Below are 23054 nucleotides of genomic sequence, written 5' to 3' on the forward strand. Positions count from 1 at the left end.
ATTCAGTGTGAGTGTTTTGGATGCAGTGATATGGTATGGTATGCTTAGGGGCTTCTCTGAAATCACGTGAATTTCTTTCCGATAAACATCACACCTTGAGGCTCGACCTCATCCCATCTCATATTCCGAAAAAACCTGGTAACCTTAATCACTGATCTATTGTTGTCGGTTTATAATATTGTATTCCTCTTTTAGCTACTGAAAATTAAAAGCTAATAAATGCAGAGATTGGAAAATGATCGTGGAAATAGCATTCACCATCACCATTGCTCAAGTAGTACTGATTTTAACATATAGCGGTATCTTACCTATGATTAAGGTTCTGGCTGATATGTACATCTGTTATCACTTGACGATATGCGTCAGAGGAAGAACAATTGTTTGTATGCATCTGAAGTCTGATTAGTGTAATACATACCTAGTCAGCGATGTATGTAATGGAGAGGGAAAGGAACTGGTTACACTACCCCATTATCTCCTGGCTTAGTTGTCTCATGAGTGATGCCTTATTGGTGTCATTTATAAGGTTCATACCTGTCTTCGGACAGTTGGCTAAACAACAATACCGGTACCGTTATCTAATATCAAATTATTCATGACATTGATTGATTAGATTGAAAATGTGTTTATAAATTTTAAAATCCACCAGTGAAGGGATTTTAAGCAATTCAAAGACAGTCGGGTCATGAGTATTTGTAGGGTAAATGTCCATTTATTCTGAAGAAATTCTTTTTAGTGAAATACATGTGTGGCACCAATATTCTACAGCAGCAGTTCCTTGGACATAGTGCTTAGGACTTCACAAGAAAGACATGATCATTTAAAGTGAAATACAGTAATTGCTGTGTAAACAGGAAATGAACAGAAATCAAACCTGTTCAGAGTGTTATTTTCTAGAATGCATTTTTGACTTCTTACCTTAATGCTATCGACTGTAACGATTGCTCTTGTTCCAAGATTTAGTTTTAATGTTATTTTGCATAAAGGACTTGGGCCCACCCGCTGGCTACGCCACTGAAGTAAAACAATACCGGCACTTAAATTATATACTAGGTCTGTTGTGTTCTTTTCTCTGTCACCTCTTGCAGTGTATGCAGCCTCTGTGATTCCTGCTCTTCTTTAAGTATATTTCGGCCAGTTTATAATGTGCCTGAGTATAGGCCTACAGTTACTCATACTGTAGTCCGCAAAATGAAGTATGATTTTAGAACATGCAAGAACGAAGACGTCAGTCATTACAAATGTTTAGCGGATATACTTTAATACTAAGCTGTGTACTAAAATATGCAGAAGTTCCTTCATCTACCAACTTACAACAATATTTTGAACAAGAATTTTTCAATGTCGAATACATTTCTTTTTCATGAACTACTACCAACTTTGGATGTTAGAAATACGTCTGGAAAGTATAACTCTGCCATATAAGTTTTTTACAAGGACTGCATGAATAGCCATTTTAAAGAGAGAACATTGTTATACACATAAGTGCATTATGTTACTTTAAATTTGGAAACTTCTTCTTCTTCTTTCTCTTCACTCCTACAGAATAAAAAAAAATGAAATGATGTTCGACATAAACCAGATTACTCAGTTCAATGTGCGACATTCTCAGTCTTTCAAAATGTGCAAGGATCTAGACTAGTTAAAATCAATTTCATTTAATTTTTATATACTAATGTGAGAGCTCTATTTCATGTTTGTATCAATTTCAGATTACCTATATTGCACTTGAATAGACATTATTTGTGATTTATGCAAAATGTTAAGATGTTATTCACAATTCTGAAACTATTAGCATAATAAAATAAAACATGTTCCAGGATTTAAAGCAGTGTTGAATTTTTAATTTCCTTTTCACATTTGTATCTCCAGAAAGCCTTTGTCGAATATTTCACCATTTGAGTAAATTAACTTAGATGATTAACTCAGTTTTAATAATTTCTGTGAAGATGATTACATTGCACAGTTAAATTTAAAAAAATGTACTTTGTAAGATGATGAAGTTAGTGACAGTCCACAAAATGATGCACACCGCGAAGTGGATGAAACTCACTCTAGTGGAGAAATTCTATTCATGGATGTTGGTAGGCTGACTTACTTATCCTCGATTTCATATTTATAGGGAAGAAAAGAGAACTTAACCTTCTTGTGAAAAGCAGATCAATATCACTGCAAGGGAACATTACAAGGACCCCATAGGGAATATTACAACAGATGGAATCAGTCCTTTGGTCCATTTCCTCTTGAAATTGATAGAACATGTGCTAAATGCAAGAAATTCTTCCAGGTACTTTCCTGTTAAAAGTACTTTACAATGTTTTCGGACAGATTGATACGTTGCCTCCTGCACTTGTGGAAAAAGATTGTTAGGTACAGACATACTGAAATTACGGCAGGAAAAAAGGAAGCTTCTCACTGGAAATCCATGTGCTTTCACCGAAATTTGAATCTGAACTCTTTATCATGGAAAGTGGATGCTCTAACCATTTGACCACTCTCATAAACTTATTTTTATCATTTCAGCTTACTGTTCTGTTGATACAGAATTGTTCAAAACGAAATATCTTTTCTTTCTTCTCCCACAACTTCATGAAACGTAGTACCTGCAATGCTTATTATGTAAAATGACTGCAGTTGTTTAACACACTAATATTTTAACATGTCTACCAAGTAACTCCAGTTCCATCGAACCCACCCAATGTGTACCATACAGCTAGTCTTCCGACAATGAGAGACATAACCTCGAAACTAGTCAGCCAGGTATTTTTATAATATTAACATTGTAAAGAAATTATTTTTAATCACTGTTAAAAGAGTGTACCAGATAATGAAAAAATCGTCATTTACGCAAAAAAGCAAGAACCTGTCCGCAAAGAACACCTTAGCTTCTTCATGCAGGCAGTGACCACTTTGGTTTGGGAGCTCTCGACTGCCATACCATCATTACAGTGAAATCAAAATTATTCCCCAGCCATTCTGTCATAGCTGCAGCCTCACATTACTGGAGCAATGAATGTCAGAACACTCATTGATCTATTTATCCCTTATACTTGCAGGTTCTTTTGGAATATTTTCAATCCGACAATTTATAATAATTTGGTTAGAGACTGTGATCTTAATTGAGAGAAGTATTGACCAGTGTAAACAGTGGGTAGGCTGAAAAAATCTGCTTACTCTTGTATCTTTTTATACCTACAACATGTCTCTCGGTTTTTGTGATACAGACCCACAAGAAGATGATGACATTAATTTTCACCCCCAAACACAATACAGGTATAACAATATAACTTATTTGTTAGGCAAAGATACTCGTATTTCTCATACCACGACAATTGAAAATTTCTATTTCGTCTTCCTCCATCCACTATTTTAATATGTAAATGTGGTGTTTATCTCCTATCTTTGTAAGCACATTTTGTTTCATACATCCAACTTGAAAATGGTTCCTTAATATTACTGTATTTCAATAATTTCTTGATGATTTTTAAGTAATGTAAATACTGTTTATTATTCTCCGTCAAAATTACGTATTATTATGATGAAACTGTACATAATCTGTGGCTGATATGTCCTTATTTTACCGAAAAAAATTAATGTATACTGTTATTTAGTATAAATGAGGGGCGGGAACAGGGAGTTCAGCTTCTCCCGCTGTCTTACGTTGATTGCAGCTATTCCTGCTGACTGCTCTGTTCCCAGTCTCTGGTATAATCAGTTTTAAATAGAAGAATAAAATAGACCCAATTTAAAAATTCGACATTTCTGGTCATATTTACAAAAAAAATGTAATTATGCAAACAGCAATTCTAAATATTGTATTCCATGTTTATATTCTGGATGTCACAAACACTGTTTCAATAGTTGTGCTGTAAGAATAGGTTAAAATGCACATTCCTAAATCAGATCCTTAAAACCTTAAATAATTCACAATAAGGTTTTCATACACACTTTTGAGAAGTGAAATAATTATTGTTAATATCAGTGCGTCAAAAATAGTTGGCAATGACAACAGATCCACCAAGGTGGTTTCTGTATAATATGGGGCATTGTGTTACCCTCGTGGTTTATTGTTCCAATGTAATTACTGACACTGAAGCTTCTTCCCAGCCGAACTTATGAACTTACAATCATCACCACATTAAGAATAAAATTTATCTTGGTACCAGTATTTATGTTTTTGTTTTTGTGTAGTACACAGCTCTTTACGAAAGCCACCCTTAAACAGAAGCCCTTTATAAGCTTCATAAACATCAAATAACTATAACATGAGTTTCAAAGCAGCTTCTTTCACAGCTCCTGCCATCATTAGGTGAGTGTCTGCCTTCATATCGATTTTTAAACCCAACAAATATTTCTGTTAACATATTGGATACAATCTGTTACCCCATACTCCGAAAAACAACTATCTGTGTAAACTGCAACCTGGCTCTTGATAAATGTGGGAATATATAACGAAAATAATTACAGGGAAATGAATAAAATTAGAACTAAACGTGTTAAAAATATACTGTAGATATTCAAGATATGATAAAATCAATGGCTCTTGCATGTATAAAAGATGAAAAATTTTCTCGTTCTCTCATTTCAAAGTCTGCTTTAAGATGTAACCAATGCCAAGAAAGATATGAGAAAATGAGAAAGAGATTTTTAAATCCTCAAAAGATAACCAAAAAAGACAGAATGCCAGAGGCATGAAAATATATACCAGTGGCGCAGCCAGAATTTGACTGTGAGGGAGGGAGGGTTTGAAATTTTATTAAAAAACTGACTATAAAACAAACACTACATAATATAAGATATTAAAAAAAATCAGAATGGACAAATACGTAAGGAACTATTCATCTTGAACCAGTATGAACAATACATTTCGAACAAGACATCCTGTTAAAATAAAATAAAGTGAAAGTGAGATGAAATGACCGACATCCCTTCTGCATTTCTTAGCTACTTCCTTGAGCACATTACTTTCATTCAAAGGAACTTTCTCATGTAGACCTATGAATGTACCCTTAACGGAAAAAAGAATGGGCCACCGACAATTTCTAAGTTCCAGATACATAACATTGCACATGCTCATCTCGTCAAAGCCGTAGTTCACCAGGTAACACATAATTAAACCATTTAAATTTGCTGCATTTTGTTTAAGAGTCTAAAATATGTTATAAAATCGAATAGAGAGTTAATTCTAGATACATCAGGACTTCTGAAGAGTAAAATAATAATAAAATTGATAAATACAAAATCAACCGAAGTGAATATGAACAGGAAAACCTCATATTATGCCGAAACGATATTAACGGTCTCAGTAGCGTAAGTCGTTACAGCATTGGTCTATTGAACGAGTTAATAGTAGCTCAAGGTTCGAATCTCCCACAATATTTTTTTTTTTAATAACAATTTTGACATCATATATGTCTCGCAAAGCTGCATTTATATCGCGATATCTCTTAGAAAATGCCCAAACTCTAATAAATAATAAACCTCCTACTCTCTTTGAAGCAATATTCCTGTCAGTAATAAAACGTTCTGTCTCATCATTACGCTTGAAGATGGCAGAGAGACAACTCCGTCAACAAGGCCCTGGTTTGCGTAGGTTATTCTGCATCGATGGCAGCCAGAGAGATTGGAGTCCCATTGTCAACTGCTAAGCAGTGGGCTAAATTTTTTTATTGAGAATGGTGAAGTTGTGAATTGTCCCATTCCTGGTCGACCACGCATCTTTACAAAGGAAGAGGATCCCATGTTATTGAGAGAAGTTGAGAACTACCCCTTTAGAACTGCCTCTCAACTCAAGATGGCGTCCAACTTTACAGGTTTCCCACACACCGTGAGGAGACGTTTTAGAGAGCATAGCATACAGCATCATCGAGCTGTGAGAAGAGAAAATTTTGACGATGGAGCATGCCGTGGACCTTCTAGGGTACGCTACTCTCCAACAGGACTTCGATTGGAGAAATGTCATTTTCTCCGACAAGGTAAATGTCCTGCCCTAGTTTATCATAAGGATGGCCACTGATACGATGAACACTTTGTGAGACGACTTAACAGGTCGGGTCGCGTCGCGTGTTGGGGGTGGATGTCATACGTTGGGGCAGGATTTCTGGAATGCATCCACGGTCGGTTTACGGCAGAAGTCTGCGAACACATTTAGGCAAATATGATCCATTCTGCCGGAGAACAATATCCAGAAGAAACACTTTTCTTCCAGCAGAATAATCACCAGGTACACAGCGCCAACCGGATTCAAAGATAGTTAATGACAAGGCGGTCGACTGGCCTCTAAAATCACCAGATATGAATCTGATTGAAAATTTGTGGGCTACAGTCAAATGGATCCTAAGTTCTAATTTGGCAGAACAACCACCCGCTCGGACAGCTGACGAATTGTGGGACAGAGTTCTAGATACGTGGGAGGAGGTGGCCATGAATTTCACCTGTTCCATAATCTTGTGGACTCCATGCCGCGCAGAATGAGGGCAGTTGTCGACACAGGTGGTTTGTGGACGAGATATTAGTCCCCACCACAGGCCTTTTATTTTTGTTAATATTAATAAATTGTTTGTTTTTTGTTTATTTAATTATTTATTTATGTTTGATATGCATCCGGTTTTTTTAGGGTGTGAAACAAGTATTTTTGTTTATACAGGCCAGGTCTCGCCTATTAATACCCCACAATTGATGGGCAATAATATTTTTTTCATTACCATCAATCACTCAATCTTCTTAATGTATCCAGCTGTTTGCTGACAACATAAAGTCCACTGTAGCCTATTCATTTGTTGTTTTTCACGAGAAATGAGGTGTATTTTGATCGGTGTTCATTATAGATGCCTGTTGCTAGTAGCCAGAGTTGGGGTGTAGTCAATATATACTGCAGGGCTGTGTCTTCTGCAACTGGTACTGATGATTTTAATTTACTTCTTTTGTGGTTTTATTATTATGAACAAATGCCATATCACATTTAAACTAATAAATTCATTACAAACCAAAATTTAAAAAATAATAATTTTACCATACCGGGAGACGAACTCACAACCTCTGGTACGTATGTCAGACATCCTACCACTGAGCCACACATAGCTCATAAGGTTGACAACATTGTAGACAGACGACACCACAGCAGTGCTTTGAAGTGCAGTTTGTTTACACAAGTGAACCACGCGATAGAACTTAGCATTTCTATCGACCAAGAGTCGGCCCATTCTTTTTGCCATTAAGTGTACGTTATGGCGCACGTTATGTGCACGTTACATTTCCTTACTACGAGTAGTTACAAAGAGAGTTGCCATTATTGTGAGCAGGTTGTGTATTACTGGAAGTAAGTCACTGTTACAATGTTGCAGAGTTTCAACAGCATTTCTTTCTTTTTTTTTTTTTTTCCTGAGGGCTTTGAGGAGGTTTTTACCACCAAAATCCCCTCTCGCTGCGCCAGTGTATATACAAAATAAGCAGAAGAGAATTACAGTCCATGGTTTAGGCTTGTGAGATATTTAGCACTTTGGTCCTGCATTCTGTAGTGGAATGAGCATTTGACTAGGTAATTCATGAGTCCACACTTAAATTAGACACCATCAGAATTCCCTGCTATATACCAGTAGTAATTTGTGTCAGAACGACCCAATTTAATTCCTAGATTGCTATCTGACCTAATTTCTCTAATTAAGAACTGAAGGTTCAAATAATGTATTTGTTACCGTATTATATTAGTTATTCATATATATTATAAATTTTAACACAAATTTACTACTAATTTTAACACGTGAAAGAAATACAGTATATATTCCGAAATATAAATAATCTTTCCTAATATCTGTATCGGGAACTCCTTGTAGGCCTACACAGTGAGTTTGTTAATAAAATTCCAATTCTTTGTCAGCAACAACTGAACTAATCATCTTTCTAACGTGAAAACATTTTAAAGTAATGCCAAAGCACGACAGTAGGCATTCCTTTGTTCTGAATTACAAGTAATAGAGAAAAGGCAGAAATATGTTGACACCAGCCAGTAACATAATGCACATGTCTGTAGAGGACATTATAATTGATTGTAGGTACAGTATTTTGGGGTATATCTAGGATTGCCAACTCTGATAAATAAAATTACCGGCCATTTTACACATCGCACCTTGCAAGAAGACTGTAACTTAAAAAATTCCATTTTGAGATTTTCACATATTTTTAAGCTAATAGTGTCACTTATCGGCAGAAACAGAGTTTCATTTGTAGCAAAATTGCACTGTTGTGTCTGTGAGTGTTTCTTGAAAAAATAGCCGCGCAAGATTGCTTAGAGATCCCTGGTTCAAACCTCTGGCTGGCCAGCTGACTGGTGCTTTTCATGGTTTCTCTCAGTCACAAAGGCAAATATTGATTCATCAGTGTCTTACATATAAAATAAGAATGCAAGCCATCTACAAAACACAATAGAAATAGGAACTCAACAATAGTAGAAATGGCCCACTGATATACGGTACCCAAAGATCCTACACATACGATATGACCACAGATGTTAAAGCATGTATAAATAAACTTAAAATAAATAATAACGAGAAAATATCGCATTGGTGTAGGTCAGGAAGAGTCTTGGTATTAGCACAGTCACGAAGCTCAATATGTAGGAAATATACAACCATAGATAGTTTCTAGCCACTAGGATCGCTACTATCGCCTCATCACAGACAATGTGAAATAGTACCTGCACAGTCTATTGTTTCTAGTACCCTCATCAACTTAAGCTTCGTGACTGTATATACTAGACTGTGGTATTAGCCTCAACATCTCACCATCTAACTTATTTATTGCTCATACTTAATAATAATTCTTAAAGTGTATAATAAATAACTCAAGTTTGCTTGCTTCTGACATTCGACATAGGCCTGCTGGACAAAAAATGTGTAATTGTGTGTGTTTGTGCTGATTTTAAAGATTTCACAAATCTCGTTAACATCTTTAATGTTATGCTCTAATAATATAAACTATTTAAGTTTAAATTATTAATATAAATAATATTACATTATTGACCCTATAAAAACAAAAATTTGAGAGAAACTGAATGGATAAGTTAAAAAAAAAAGCTTTAAAGAAAAGTAGCCTATATGTTTCAAAATGGTAAGACTGTCCACTGGAGAGAGATCATGGAACACAGGATTGAGATGCTGGCTGATATGTACATACATCTATTATCAGGCAGTACATCCACTTGCAGCAGTGGCCGGTGAGGCCAGTTTAAGTGCCTCCGATAGAAAATGTTTATTTATATTAATTGTTATTGTTATTATATTATTATTATTATTATTATTATTATTACTAGTAATGAAAAATAATAATTTCACTCACCAAATAAGCTGTTATGCTGCGAGTTTCAGTGATTGTTTCAGTGTGATAAAGCAACCCACATTATGTGTTGAAATTTCCCTTTCTTTCTTTTCTTTTTATTTTTTTCTTTGACAGCAACAAACAAGGCCAACAGAGAAGTTTATTTTGCACCACATTACCACTTAACCATTTATGTTGCCCATACCAGGATGCAATAGAAACTCGCGTTTTAAGATTATCTGTCAGAAAAATTGTCAGCGATGTCGTAGGTATCTCGGTAGGCTCTCTCTTTATTTAAAACTTCCTTTCTTTCAATGTTATTTCTTCTCGAAAAAGGACACTCTGACAATGAATTAACTGCACCAGCATTATTTCTCGTATTTGTTTCTGTTTATATTTTCCCGAAATACATAACAGCATTGGTCCAGATTCACTACTGTACTACGAAGTACAATAGTACAACGCCTCACTTAAGTCATAAACTAAGACATAAGGGGAGAGAATAGTGTGGGTCTCTGCCTGCCAAAGAGGTGGAATTTTTGTTATATGTGACCTATTTAAGAAGACAAGTCACCACTGCTATTCCCACCCCACTCTACCCTTGAGGCCGGCCCATGGATGGGAGGAGTGAAACCTGACCAGGCCACGAGGCCAGACGAATTGTGCCTCAGCTACAACGTTTTAAGTGCAAGCTCAAAAGCCAGTGAAGACACACGAAATGCAGAAGCAGACCGGGCCTGAGCAATCCTGGCCTTAGGAACAAATTTTACTGCAAAACAGGTCTATCTACATCACAAAGTTTTCAAATGCTTTTACAGCGATATATGCCTCATTCAGATAACTTATACATCACATAAAAACACAAAATTTGATTTCAGTTAAGCCAAGTGACTGAGGCCCGGCCTCACTTGCCTCAGTCAATCAGCCGCCACTGCTCACTTGACAATATGTGTCAGAGGAAGAACAATATTGTTTTTATGCAACTGAAGTCTGATTAGTGTAATATGTAACTAATCCGTGATGTATACAATGGAGGGGGAAAGGAACTGGCCACCCTACCTCATTTTCTGGTCTAGTTGCCTCATAAGTGATGCCTTGTTGGTCTCACGTGTGAGCTTCAGACCTGTTTCTGGACTGACTAAAGAACACCAACACAAGATGGGTAAGGTTTTCTATAAAATAATACGGATTTGATTATGATTTCTCTATTCTAAACACAGAAGAACGCAACAGAGGGCGTCATTCAGTGCTTTCTTTCAATTACAGCAGACTTCCGGGTATAGCGTCAAATAAAAAGAAAAATCTGATGTCTCTGTGTGAATAGCACCTCATCCTTGTACTTCACAATGTCTGTTCAGCTCTTCTATAATGGTGATAATATGATGATATAAAAAGAATTGTTTGCCGAACATACTGAGTTACATTATTTCGTGTAGCAGTGGTCTAAGTAAATTGTTTAACAAACTCATTGAGTTAGTTACAACAGTTTTCAAATTATTTTGTTTAATACAGACAAAAAAGTTCGTACCTTGCTCTTGTTAGTTATTGCTTATTATAAATGTTAATTTTTCTTAGCATATATTGATTACTTAATATCATTTAGGCTATAATGGACTAAATAGTAGGCTGTATCATTTTGATAATATTTTTTGGCAGCTATATTCATTTTGGATTTTCTCTCTGTGCAAAATATTGAATACCTACATTATAATTACTTAATAATATAATAAGATTATTTTTATTTGTATTTCCTTCCCGTTCTGTTCCAACTCAAATTTTTGTTCATATTATTTCCTAGAACACCGAAATAACTAAAAGTACGCTATAAAATTGGAAAATTACCAGAATCAGAATATACAGCTTCATTGTACATTTAATTTTAAGTAACTAACGGTTCACATTTTCTTCTGTGATTTATTTATGAGTAGTCAACTGTAGTCAAAACTTTGAAGCATGTTTTTTCCGAAACTAGGTTTTTGAGTTGTTTCAGTCGTCTCGCCAAAATGCGACATGCAAGTTTGGTTGAAACAATATGTACCAGTATGCAGAATATGCTAAGGGAACAGTTCCTTTTCATTGAAATGTATGCATATGGACGACATTTGGCATGAGCAATAAAACGGTTTGACAAATGGCAATTTTGCTTTAGTATTCCAAATTAGTTTTTTAATTAGTGTTTGAATATTCATTTCAAAACTTTAAGAGCTATTTTCTACTGTAAACTGATAAAATTCTGCACAACTAAATTAAAGGTTTTCCCTGATACAAAGTTCAGCTTTTACTATCTCCACACTTAAACGATTCCTCTCATAGTCGCCACAGTGGCCTAGTGGCTAAAGTGCTGGACTTCCAATCCTGTGGACCTAGGTTTGATCCGAGCATACCCGATTTATAACTTGTGTTGGACAAACCCATGGTCCAGGTTTTTCTCCAGGATTTCCAGTTCCCTGTGGCATCGCATCTTGTGTGCACCCTGAGCAGTAAATTGGTCTTTACAACAGGCCAACAATGTGGCCATTGGAAACCAAAAACGATTCCTCTCATAATTCCATAAGATATTCGTAATATACTATACTCTCTCCAAGAAGCACTGCTTGGAGAAATAGCAAACACATGTTAAACTACCATCTCATTTGCGGAGGTTTCTCCGAGGCACCTTTATCCTGAAAATATTTACACCGTTTCCAACACTTGTCAAATGTTCATGTTTGACTAGAAAGAAGCCACTTCATTTAATAAGCACAGTCATCATAGAGTCTGCTGGGAGTCCTAGTTTTTGTCAGTACTTAAATTTCTTATAGCCTATTTGATGAAAGCTCTTACACAAGTCCTTAAACTCATTTGATAAAATTACAGGTCACAAACAGAGCTGTACGGAGTGGATACTGGCCATCAGTTTTATGTTGAGACCACCGAAATATCTGGCCAGGTTAATGTAATACCGGCTAGTTGGCAACCCTAGGTATATCTGGAATTGACAGATATCAATAACATGCTGTATATGTATGAGCATAAACTTGTAATAACAAAATGGACATTCAACTTTATTACAATAATTAGGCCTGTATCGAAATAATAATACTTAATCATAAATATTGCTATATCTATACAGTTGACAAGACCTTCGCAGTATATAATATTCAGCTCTGATGTTGCATTAGATTAACATTTAAGATCACGTAATATGAATCCGAACAAGATTCAACTGACTTGACAGATCCGAGATAACAGGAGTTGGTATTCATCAAGCATAATTTTACATTCACCCATAGAGCACAAACAGTGATACAGAATTTTCACTTGTATAAATTGAAATAAATGACATTACCAAATTTAAATACAAAGTCGATTTACACAAAAATAGTTTCTCGTATTACTACAAGACTTAACATAATTTGGTATTGGTAGGTAACTGTAAACAGTAACAAAATATGGCGGGAACTTAGAGCGTGACTCATATGCACTAAACATACTTATTAGTTCTTGCACATGTGAGACAATGAACACTACCGAATTCTGTCCATACAAATTTAATAACCGTATTAATTTTATAAAAGATAATAACTATTTTAATTAATAAGTATCCGGTATCACCTCTTAAGTGATCGAAATCTTTAAACTATAGAGAAAAACTCACTTTTTCTGAACTAGAAGATAACACATATAAAAATACATTGGCAGTTCACATTGAACAGTGTAGCACTGATGTCATCTCCAAGTCTTATATGTACAAAAACATCAATAACAACCCTCACAATTCAGCAAGGGAATATTTCTCTGGAAGAGATCTCTGATTTCATTTGGTGCTTCCCAAACTATATGCTGTGGAACCTGAAGATTCTCATTAGATTTTTCTACTGACAAAATTTAAGTTTACACATGTTGTTACGTCATTCTGAGCAGTTAATAGTTTCGATGTTGCTATGCAGAACAGCTGCGTTATTATAAAATGACGGACTTTTAAATGAAATTCAACAAGATATTCTTTGTTGTGCCAGTGGTATTTTCTTTTACTTTCTGTGAAAATCTGTTGGTTTTGGTTTTGTAGATTCACTTAGCATCCCGTCTCTCTTGCATGGAGAGAACCGCAAGTTTGAGAAACACTTGAGGGGACATCTTACAGTAGTTAATATACCTTTCATGACGATGAACAGCAAATATTTAGCTTTTAATCCACTGCTCCTAACAACCAGATTATAGATATGACATAATCGTTTAACTATACATACCATACTGAAACACTGATTAACATGATTTGTTATCCTTTATCACATCATTTATTTATGTAACGACATTGTATTGTCAGATTACATGTAATTGCAACATTGTAACTTGTCTGAAGAGAGTAACTTATATTTAAAAATTTCACCTTTGTATTGTTATGTTAATTTTCACATTAGAGATTTAAACAGACTTGTAACCATTACCGAGTGCACCCCCAAGTGACAAACAGAAGATTCCATCAGATATGATGGGTTGGTCCGATAGGGAGTTGATCCCTTGGGGCTGACGAGATACGAAAACAAGGGAGAAGATCTAGACGACTGGGAACTACAAGAGCAGCTCAGGACATTCGACTGTTATTACGAAAGCTGGAAAATAATTTAATTTTAGTGGGAATGTATACTTAGGTAGTTTCTGAATTCTACCAATGCATTTTAAGAGTGTGTGATAGGAATCCATGGGTGGTAAAGCTTCCTTACTACATGGTCAGATGGAATGATGGATACATGTTGATAGCACTTCACCATTGCTCTAGCATCTCGGAGATTGTGCTCAACTGATGGGGAGGCTTGTAAGGTTCTATTACCAACTCATGTATGAGATTACAGACTTCTGCTCCGCTACTCATCTCACACGCCATTTGAGTTACTAAAATAAATAATTATGTACATTCACGCTTCCTCAGTACTATTGGCGATTTGCTTTTCTTACACACACTTTCATGTAAGAAATACACATTTTAAAAAATATGAACACGTGAAACACTTCAGTGATAATTTAATCACTTCTGACAACTTCAAAATATTAAACAAAAAGTACTTGCATATCAACTCTGTGTTCATTAAAATGGCAATATATTTTAATACATTATTAAATAGTTTCAAGAGATGGAATGTCTCTTCAGGCAAGTTTCTTCTTCCACAATGCAGGTTGAACTCCTTTATTTTCGTCTGCTTCACTAGTTCATACTTGTGCAGGCTTCTCTTTTCCCACAACCATCATGATCTTCTGCAGACAGCGGGTTGCTGCTACTGCAAGAATATGAAAACATGTCATCAATTTTCAGGGATAACTATACTCATTAATTGAATAAAATAACGAAGCTGCTGTAAAAATAACTTGTAACATATTTAGTTGCATTTTTTTAATATCCATTTCATACCACTATTAGACGAGGTGCATGTACAATGCTGTGATTTCTCTGGATTGTTTCATTGTCTTATGTTTAACTTTTTCATTTGAAGTAGCTTCATTACAAAGCAGAAACATTATTGAACCTTAGAATTAATTAAAAAAAATTACCGCAATATTAACAGCTATTGAACTGCCTGTACTTTTCCAGAGTTATATAAAAGTGCACATTGCTGGAAAAAGAGCCATTTTATGACGCTTTTAAAAAATACGTTCTGATCTGAAAATAATAACAAAACTACTATCAAAATGATGAAACTATCAGAACAATACGAATTTTAAATCTGTGTTTGAGCTTCACCAGTTTCAAATACAGGAATTTTGAAAACAACTTTCTGTCATATTAAAACATATCACCCGATAATAGAGCTGTAATCAGGGTTACTACATGCGTTATGCAATTTTAGTGATTAATAAATTGTTACGACATAAGATGTTCTACAGTACGTGTGATTTTAATTTTAAAAACAATAAGTCATAAACAAGTTATACTCATTGTTACAGTGTGTTTCATAACAGGCTGTTAATTTAAATTCTTGTATAAAACAGCACACCGGTACTAAAAAAATACAACTTTTTGATAAAACCGAATTAATTTCTCACGTAGTTTGAAAAGGGAGGTTTAAAATTGTGCGGTCTGTATTATGATTAATGACACATGTAAAATTTAAAGTACTTCTTACAATAAAATGTCTCATTTTAATAAGGGCACACGTTTTTGTAGTCAATTTTAATTCCTATTTGATAATATGAAACATGTTTAAAAATCATACTGCGAATCACAAAAAATCTTTCCAAGTAGGCCTAAATCTATGATGCTGAAAGTGTGCACAAGGAATAACATACCGGTACGGTACTGTTGTAAACAACATGGAAACATAAAATGTATTTTCTTTTGTTTCAATTTCATATTCACAGATAGGTCCAGAAACATGCAAGCAGAACCTGGCACATAATTTCCAAGGTTTATGCCATTGCTGAGAACCCATATCTTTCGCAATTACATTTTATATTACAGCTTTGTTCAAAGATTTACTTTGCACAAATTTCATAACATGGTTATAAGAGCCTGTGACAGAGTGAGTGATATTTCATCTTGAGTAAACTTTAAAACAATTGAAATTAAGCACAATATTCTATATTAAATTGATATTTATCCTCGCATATACATAGCACATTAAGCTGAAGCGATTCTAATGTACTAGAGATGTGAATATAAGATAAAGTGCAAAGCAAACGAATTCCCTAAGTTTGTGGAAATGTGAGGTTAACTTATTATTATTATTATTATTATTATTATTATTATTATTATTATAAGAGAGCTTTTTTCCCACAGGTGTATGATATAGAATAGCTGTTCCTTTTTCAATTCTATGATGTTAAAGAAAACTTTATTTCTGCAGTTTTGTGATGCTAGGAGAGGTTTCTATTTTGTAGTTCTATGATGCTACAAGTATTTCTTGCGGTTCTACTATACTACTACAGAACGATCAGATGAGATGTGGACACAAGTGATGGGGTTTGCACTGTGTGCTGCTGATGCACTCGTGGTGAGGAACGGTGGATTGGCAGAGGCAATGATGCAAGCATGTACGTGTTCATCGTGTCAAGGTTTGTGAATCAGTCTCCAAGTGGCGAGTGACACAGTATAATGTTCACTACTGAACAACATGTATATATTTGTGATTCATATGTGTTAACCCTGTTTGCCAGCCAGTATAAAGGCAGTTTAAAACACGATTTCCAGGTGTAAAAATTCCATCACGTACAACAGTCTATAATTTTTCTATTAAATTTCAGGCAACACGAAGTGTTCAGTCTAAAAACAAAACAGACAGCGTAAGGTTCTGACAGAAGAAACATTAGATGACATTTGTTATCGATTGGAACAGTGTCCTAAAAAATCACTTTAGATGCCTTTCACAACAAGTACGAATTTCTTATGGCTCTGTGTAAATAAGTTAAAGTTGCAGCCATGTAAAATAACTAAGACACACGCTCTTCAACTGGTGATCCTGAATGTAGGCGTGCTGATGCTGAATAATATTCACAGTGGACTAATAGACCCACATTGTTTTTAATTTTTCTCACACGAGGCATGGTTCCACCTCCATGATTATGTGTGTTCACAAAACAATCGTTATTGAAGTGCTGAGAAACCTGATATCGTTCATGAAGTACTCCTCCATGACGAACAGTTGGTATATGGTGCGCCATGAGTGGAGACGGAATTATACGGCCCATTTTTTTCCAGAATACAGTTGATTCCCTCACATACGTGCATACCATTCTTTACAGAATTAACCAGCAGGGAGCGTGAGTTCGTATTCTTCCAACAAAATCTCAGCCACAGCTCACACAGCCGATAGTTTGATGTGAAAAATTGAACTTGTGTTTCAGCAGGACAGAATTAGTAGGTATTTGTGTCCTCCGACCTAACCCCCTGCGATTTTTATCTCTGGGATACATTAAAAATGCTGATACAAGACAAACCCATGCACCCTGGAAGAACTGAAACGTAATATCCATCACGAAATTAACAGGATTAATCAACCAGAACTACAGCGAGTTATGGGACATTTTATAAAGAGGTGCCAAAAATGTGTGGATAATGAAGGCGGCCAGTTTCAGCACTTCCATCAATAAAGTTGGTAAGTAAAACACTTTTTAAAATAATTACTGAAACTTGTATATTTGTATCACTGTTACTCTACATTGCAAGTGCGTCAGCAGCACACAGTGAAAACTCTGCCGCTCTTATCCAGACCTCAGCTGACCTCTCTGTATAACAAACTGCTTCATGCAATTTATGAGCTTTTATTAATTTCTTTGTCTTTCATGATGTTAAGAGGGCAGTATTTGTAGTTGTGTAATACTAGGACACCTGTTTTTTTTTTTTTTTTTTTGCAGTTTTTTACATTAGGAGAGCTGTACTTTGCAGTTTACATTAGGAGAGCCGTTTTTTTTTTTTGCAATTTTTATATTAGGAGGGCTCTTTATTGCAATTTTTTTACATTAGGAGAGCTGTTTTTTTTTGCAATTTTTATATTAGGAGGGCTCTTTATTGCAATTTTTTTACATTAGGATAGCTGTTTTTTTTTTTGCAATTTTTATATTAGGAGAGCTATTACTTGTAATTTTTTTACATTAGGTGAGTTTTTTTTTTTTGCAATTTTTTATATTAAGAGGGCTATTTCTGGCAATTTTTTTTACATTAGAAGAGTTTTTTTAATTCTTTACATTAGGAGGGCTGTTCTTTGCAGTTCTTTCAACAACCCAAAAAAGCTGCTTTTTTACATTTCTAGGATGCTGTTTTTTATGCTAGGAGAAAAGTATTTACCAATTTTATGAACTGTATTTCTTGATAACATCTTCAATATTGCCTGTTCCCAATAATTAGAGATATAAGCTTATTATGTCCGTAATCATAATTTCAAAACTATCTGCACAACAACCCACTACCAGTATGTGATTATCTTACATGTATTTGTACAGATTTCGAAGCATTTTTAATTGGTAGCACTTTCATGACACTTCAACATATTTTTTATTTGACCTCACAATATCCACAATCCATATTATCTAATGTGCAGGAAAGTAGCAACCAGGGCAGGCAATGTATATAAAATGTAGCTGAGTTGAGGATGGTGGCTCATGTTTCTTACCACAATTGAACAAAGCATTTACTTTCTTCAAATTAGCTTTAAATAAGACTTTTAAATACTTTGTTACTCCTATCATCATCATCATCATCATCATCATTGTTACCGTTATTACACAATGTGTCAACAATTCTGTTCAAGTGGGCAGATTACTGAAACATCATGAATGCTCCACAACGAATTTTTCTGCAAACAAAAGTTATTAACAGGCATTTTGAATGTTTCATGCAGGAAGTTTCCAAAGTAATGAACATAAATGTAATAAAGTTGATTATACAGTAATTTGTCAGTGGACACTATTTCATTGCTTAACAGTAACCAGCCTCACTCTCAGGATGATGACGAACACCTGAGCCACCATTCTCATGACAGGCACGGAGAAGATGACGTGTTTCCATGACATGGTGAAAACATTCCTTGTGAAAAGAAGAGTTGCATGTTAGTGGTCAGTAGGTGACATGGACTTTAAGAAACAAAACTAAACCTTTGTTTGGGGTCGTACAACCATCATTAGCTTTTGAAGACTGTGCGTCGCTGCTCCTGCAATGAAAACAACACAAAAACGACTTCCGTAGAAAAAGATAAATTTAAACAAAAGACTACAACTATTTTAGTAAGAAAAATACTGAATTGATGTGAATAGAGAACATTAATAACAGAATTAAAATTTTTATCAAGCAAAATTAATGAAATCAGTACAATAATATCAGGTTATAATATAATACATACAGGACAAAATTAAAGTAAGTTTGTTAATGACAACAACAATTAAATAAAATTGTTGAAATTACATAAATAGAAAATTATTAGTTATAATATTTAAACACTTCATTGTATTCTGTACAAGATAAACTACAATAGTGTCCTTCCTTACCTACTTTATGCAGTTCCATTTCTTTGAATTGAAACACAAATTAGCTACATTTTCTGTTTTAATTAGTATATCGGCATATTCTTACCGAGAGCACGTTGAATGGGTTTGGGTTTATTCTTCCAAGCAATAAATATCAGGTACACAGGAACACTGGAGAAGATCATAAGACAGCCATACCCTGCAAGTCAGAAACAGAATCTAAGACAAGTCAAGGATTGCTACACATACAATGTTTACAGTAAATTTTACTAAATTCCTCAAAATCGAATACCTGCCTCTCCGGTCAAAAAATTACTACCATACCTTAAATACATTTCATTTCAAATTCATGGACACTCAATTTTATCTTATGTGAGTCTTTACATAAAAGAAAAGTGTGTCCTATTCAATCCTGATTGATTCATAACTCCAGTTAGAAACAGATCATTCTAGCTTAATAAAGGGCAATGAGTGAGGTTCACTGTTTATGGTGAAACGTGTGATGTGAGATACTTGCCATCTGTGACTTACAACAAGTGGCATTGTCATTAACAACTCTGAAATCATAAGTATATCTTCTCTGAGCGAGTGAACGTCAAAGCAAAGGGAGGAAAAAAATATTACAGTAGATACTGAACTCTGTAATCACATGTCAGATGAGGGAACCTATTAATTAGCTGTGGTGTGAATTCATGCAGGTTAAAAAGAGAACTTGAAACATTACCATGTAATTGATTTGTTTTTTGTAAAAATCGAGTGAAGTGGCTCAGTGATAGTTCATTAGACCCACATTTGTGAGGTCCTGGGTTGAAATCCTGTGGCAGGCCAATCTGAGGTTTTCTCATGGTTTTTCTCAGTCACAAAAGCAAATGCCGGATTAAAAATTTACATACCATGATTCACCACCACCTTAATCACCAATATCATAATCATTAAAAAAAATCGAAATCAGTTATAATGAATACAAGCCATATATTGCATAACTCAATTCTACAGCATGTTATTAGAAAACGACAAGTTACTTTTTTTTTTTTTTTTTTTTTTTTTTTGCTGTTATTTATTAATACCTGCTTTAACATCTCTGGTCATATCGCGAGTTAATCTTTTTTGGGTGAAATCCGGAGGCCTGTGTACTATTGTTGTGAACTAGATGGCTTCTGTAGATGCATTACTGATTTGTAGGGACCGGATTTTTATGTAATGTAAGGTGTGAAATATGTACATATTTATGTAAGAAAAATAAGCTGAATATGTACCAAAATATGACTGTAAAATCATGAAAATATTTAATATCAATATCTGGCAGATATAGGATAGGTAAGACTTTCCAGTTGTGATTTCATAGAGCAACCTACTTTTTTACCGCACACTTGACACATTACAATTTTTCCATCTGTAGTGAAAGCTTCGTCCATCGCAATCTATGATTTCATTTTTGTCGTTAGGGTTGAAGATACAGGGGCCATTTTAGTTAGTTCAAAGCAGTAGATATACTCACTTGCACTTTATATTGAAAGTACTAAAACTAGAGAACTGAGTGAAGTGAATGACACAACAGTACTGCAAGCACTGTTTCGCTTTACTGGATTAGGAGAAAATAAGAAGAGATGTGGAACACATGCATTTTAGCTGCTCCCTGTAAGAAACAAAGTACCTACTATAATAAATAGAGAATGCGCACAAGTGTGCATAGATGATAATTCAGTTTTCAGCACTGAGTTGCTGCAGTTCAGAACGTGGTATTTGTCGCAATGTGTATCACGCACTTGTCATTGAGACCTACTAAAACCTCAAACTATAGGCATTTACAAACTGTTGTTTGAAATGCGACATTCCTGTCTCATTCAGAAGGGTAGGATTATTCTAGCCGAGAACCATACTTTCTAATTGCTTGGAAAATCCCATTTCAGTATAGGTCTACTAAATTTAAAGTAAAGAGGTCAAGCAGTAGCCTGAAAAGCTATTATTTTAATCTTTCAAGATCTTTCCAGTTTGTTCCTTCACTCCAGCTTCTTTTCAAAAGTCGGCTACTTTATTGCAGCTCATTCCAGACTTGACACGGGTTTTCCCTGGAAGGATTAGGAAGAGGGTGGGTAAGGTTGCAAATTGCATGGGAACGGCTTTTTAAGACGTGTGCAGAACAATTATAGTTTGAGACAAATCATGTCGCCGTCGTCCCACTCCACCGCATGAAAGCAACGCTACTTTCTGAATTAATTTTACAATACAAAGTAGTTGTATGAGAAAGGTTGCCTTTTGTTCACTCATATTTACAGTGGTCGGTATGAGGTGAGTGCCTCCATTACTTCCTAGAACTAAGGACGTTATGTTTCGACCCGAAATATAGGCTAGCCTATCTTGGGTAAGTAAAAAGGCTTTTTAAATCTGTGTATTTCAAATTGTAAACTTCACCAACAGAAGTTTCTTTTTTTTTTTTTTTTTAAAGAGAAGTAAAAATGAATAAAACCCCTAACTATGTAGATTTCTGTAATACCAAGCCATAATATGTAATGTGGGGTAAATATGTAGTATCAAATTTTAATATATTAATGGTGATTACAAGATTCGCAAAGATTTATTTATATACGTTTAGGTTGAAAGGAATATAATATGTAATTACATACAAATCCAGTCCCTACTGATTTGTTATGAATATGATTTTGGTGTTGAATCAAGCCGGTGATATTCAGGGATGTTATGACCCGGATTTCCTGGCATTTGGCTTATGGTTGAGGGAAAAACCCTGAAAACCCTCAACCAGGAAATTCAACACGACCGGGAATCAAACCTGAACCCTCTGTGTAAGAGACCAGCATCCTGACCCTTACACCACAGAAGTTACTCTTGTAGCGACATAAAGAAAATTAGCATGACCTATGAAGACGAACTTTATCATTGATCGCATTTCAATTTCGTTGTTGTAGCTACTCTATTAGCTGCAATAATTGCAAAGTGTTGTAGTAAAATTTTTCTGTTGTAAATAAATTGTAGCACATTTAGTGCTTTTGGCAGTTTGCTCTGGAATACATTTTACAATCCCTGATCCACTATCGGAACAAACTAATAGTACTTCTTAACGGTGAAGAGTTCACCATCTTGGCTAAGTTCTAATACTGTGCTGGGAACAATGATGAAGAACTTCGCAAAAGTAACTGGACCCAGTTTGTTAGCTGCCTAGGAGGCACTGGTTCATACTTTTTTCTTCTTCCCTTTATTTATTATTTTTATTGAATTTCTTTTAATTACCCCCTCCCCTTTTGTTTGCAAGGAGAGATTACTTACTAATAGCAAACTGGATGCACATACATTTTGAGAGGTACCGGTAAACAAAAACAAACAAAGAAAAGAATTGAGCTTAGCAGCCCATCTACAAAGTTACGTCTGCCTGAAGCATCACGTGTAATGGTGAATATGCTTACCTGTCTCCACCGGACTGGCTATCATGGGCACGATCGTCACGAAGAGACTGGCAATGATGTAGATGATGGGGAAGACGAGATTCACCTTGATTGGTCTGGGCAGGCTGGGCTGCGTCCACCGCAACACCGGCAGGCAGAGTACGGCCACGCCAATGCTTAGCTGCAGTACATTTGAGTTATCATGTCTACATCTGGGTACATTTCAGTTTGTCGTAATTGACAAGTGCTAAATAAGTGTAATTAATATTTTACAATCCATTTTTGGTTTTCCGATAAGTCAGTTACAAGATTACAATAATATATTTATTTAAAATTTTCAATCATATGACTTATCATTCTTATTACAAATTAACATTTGCTAATACATGTTAATTATGAAGAAAAATATGAACG

At 35.1% G+C, this 23054-nt stretch overlaps 2 protein-coding genes across 4 annotated transcripts in view; one reads left to right on the forward strand and one right to left on the reverse strand.

The window, feature by feature from the left end:
- Atg9 (autophagy-related protein 9) overlaps positions 1-23054 on the forward strand; it is a 204820-nt gene that overhangs the window by 7941 nt on the left and 173825 nt on the right. The gene's annotated exons all lie outside the window — the stretch shown is intronic.
- Positions 14297-23054, reverse strand: part of LOC138697496 (large neutral amino acids transporter small subunit 1) — a 111580-nt gene continuing 102822 nt past the window's right edge. Inside the window, exons 9-12 of one of the 3 annotated variants that reach the window (XM_069822788.1) lie at positions 22662-22821; positions 19349-19441; positions 18874-18929; positions 14297-14567 (exon numbers count right to left, since the gene is read on the reverse strand). In XM_069822788.1, the coding sequence (XP_069678889.1) occupies positions 14565-14567; positions 18874-18929; positions 19349-19441; positions 22662-22821 (312 nt within the window). In that variant the 3' untranslated portion in view covers positions 14297-14564. Of the gene's footprint in view, positions 14568-18867; positions 18930-19348; positions 19442-22661; positions 22822-23054 lie in introns of those variants that run through there. The other 2 variants (XM_069822785.1, XM_069822786.1) reach the window with 2 other exon arrangements.

Source organism: Periplaneta americana, chromosome 4 (assembly GCF_040183065.1).
Source record: "Periplaneta americana isolate PAMFEO1 chromosome 4, P.americana_PAMFEO1_priV1, whole genome shotgun sequence".
Taxonomy (NCBI): Eukaryota; Metazoa; Arthropoda; class Insecta; order Blattodea; family Blattidae; genus Periplaneta; species Periplaneta americana.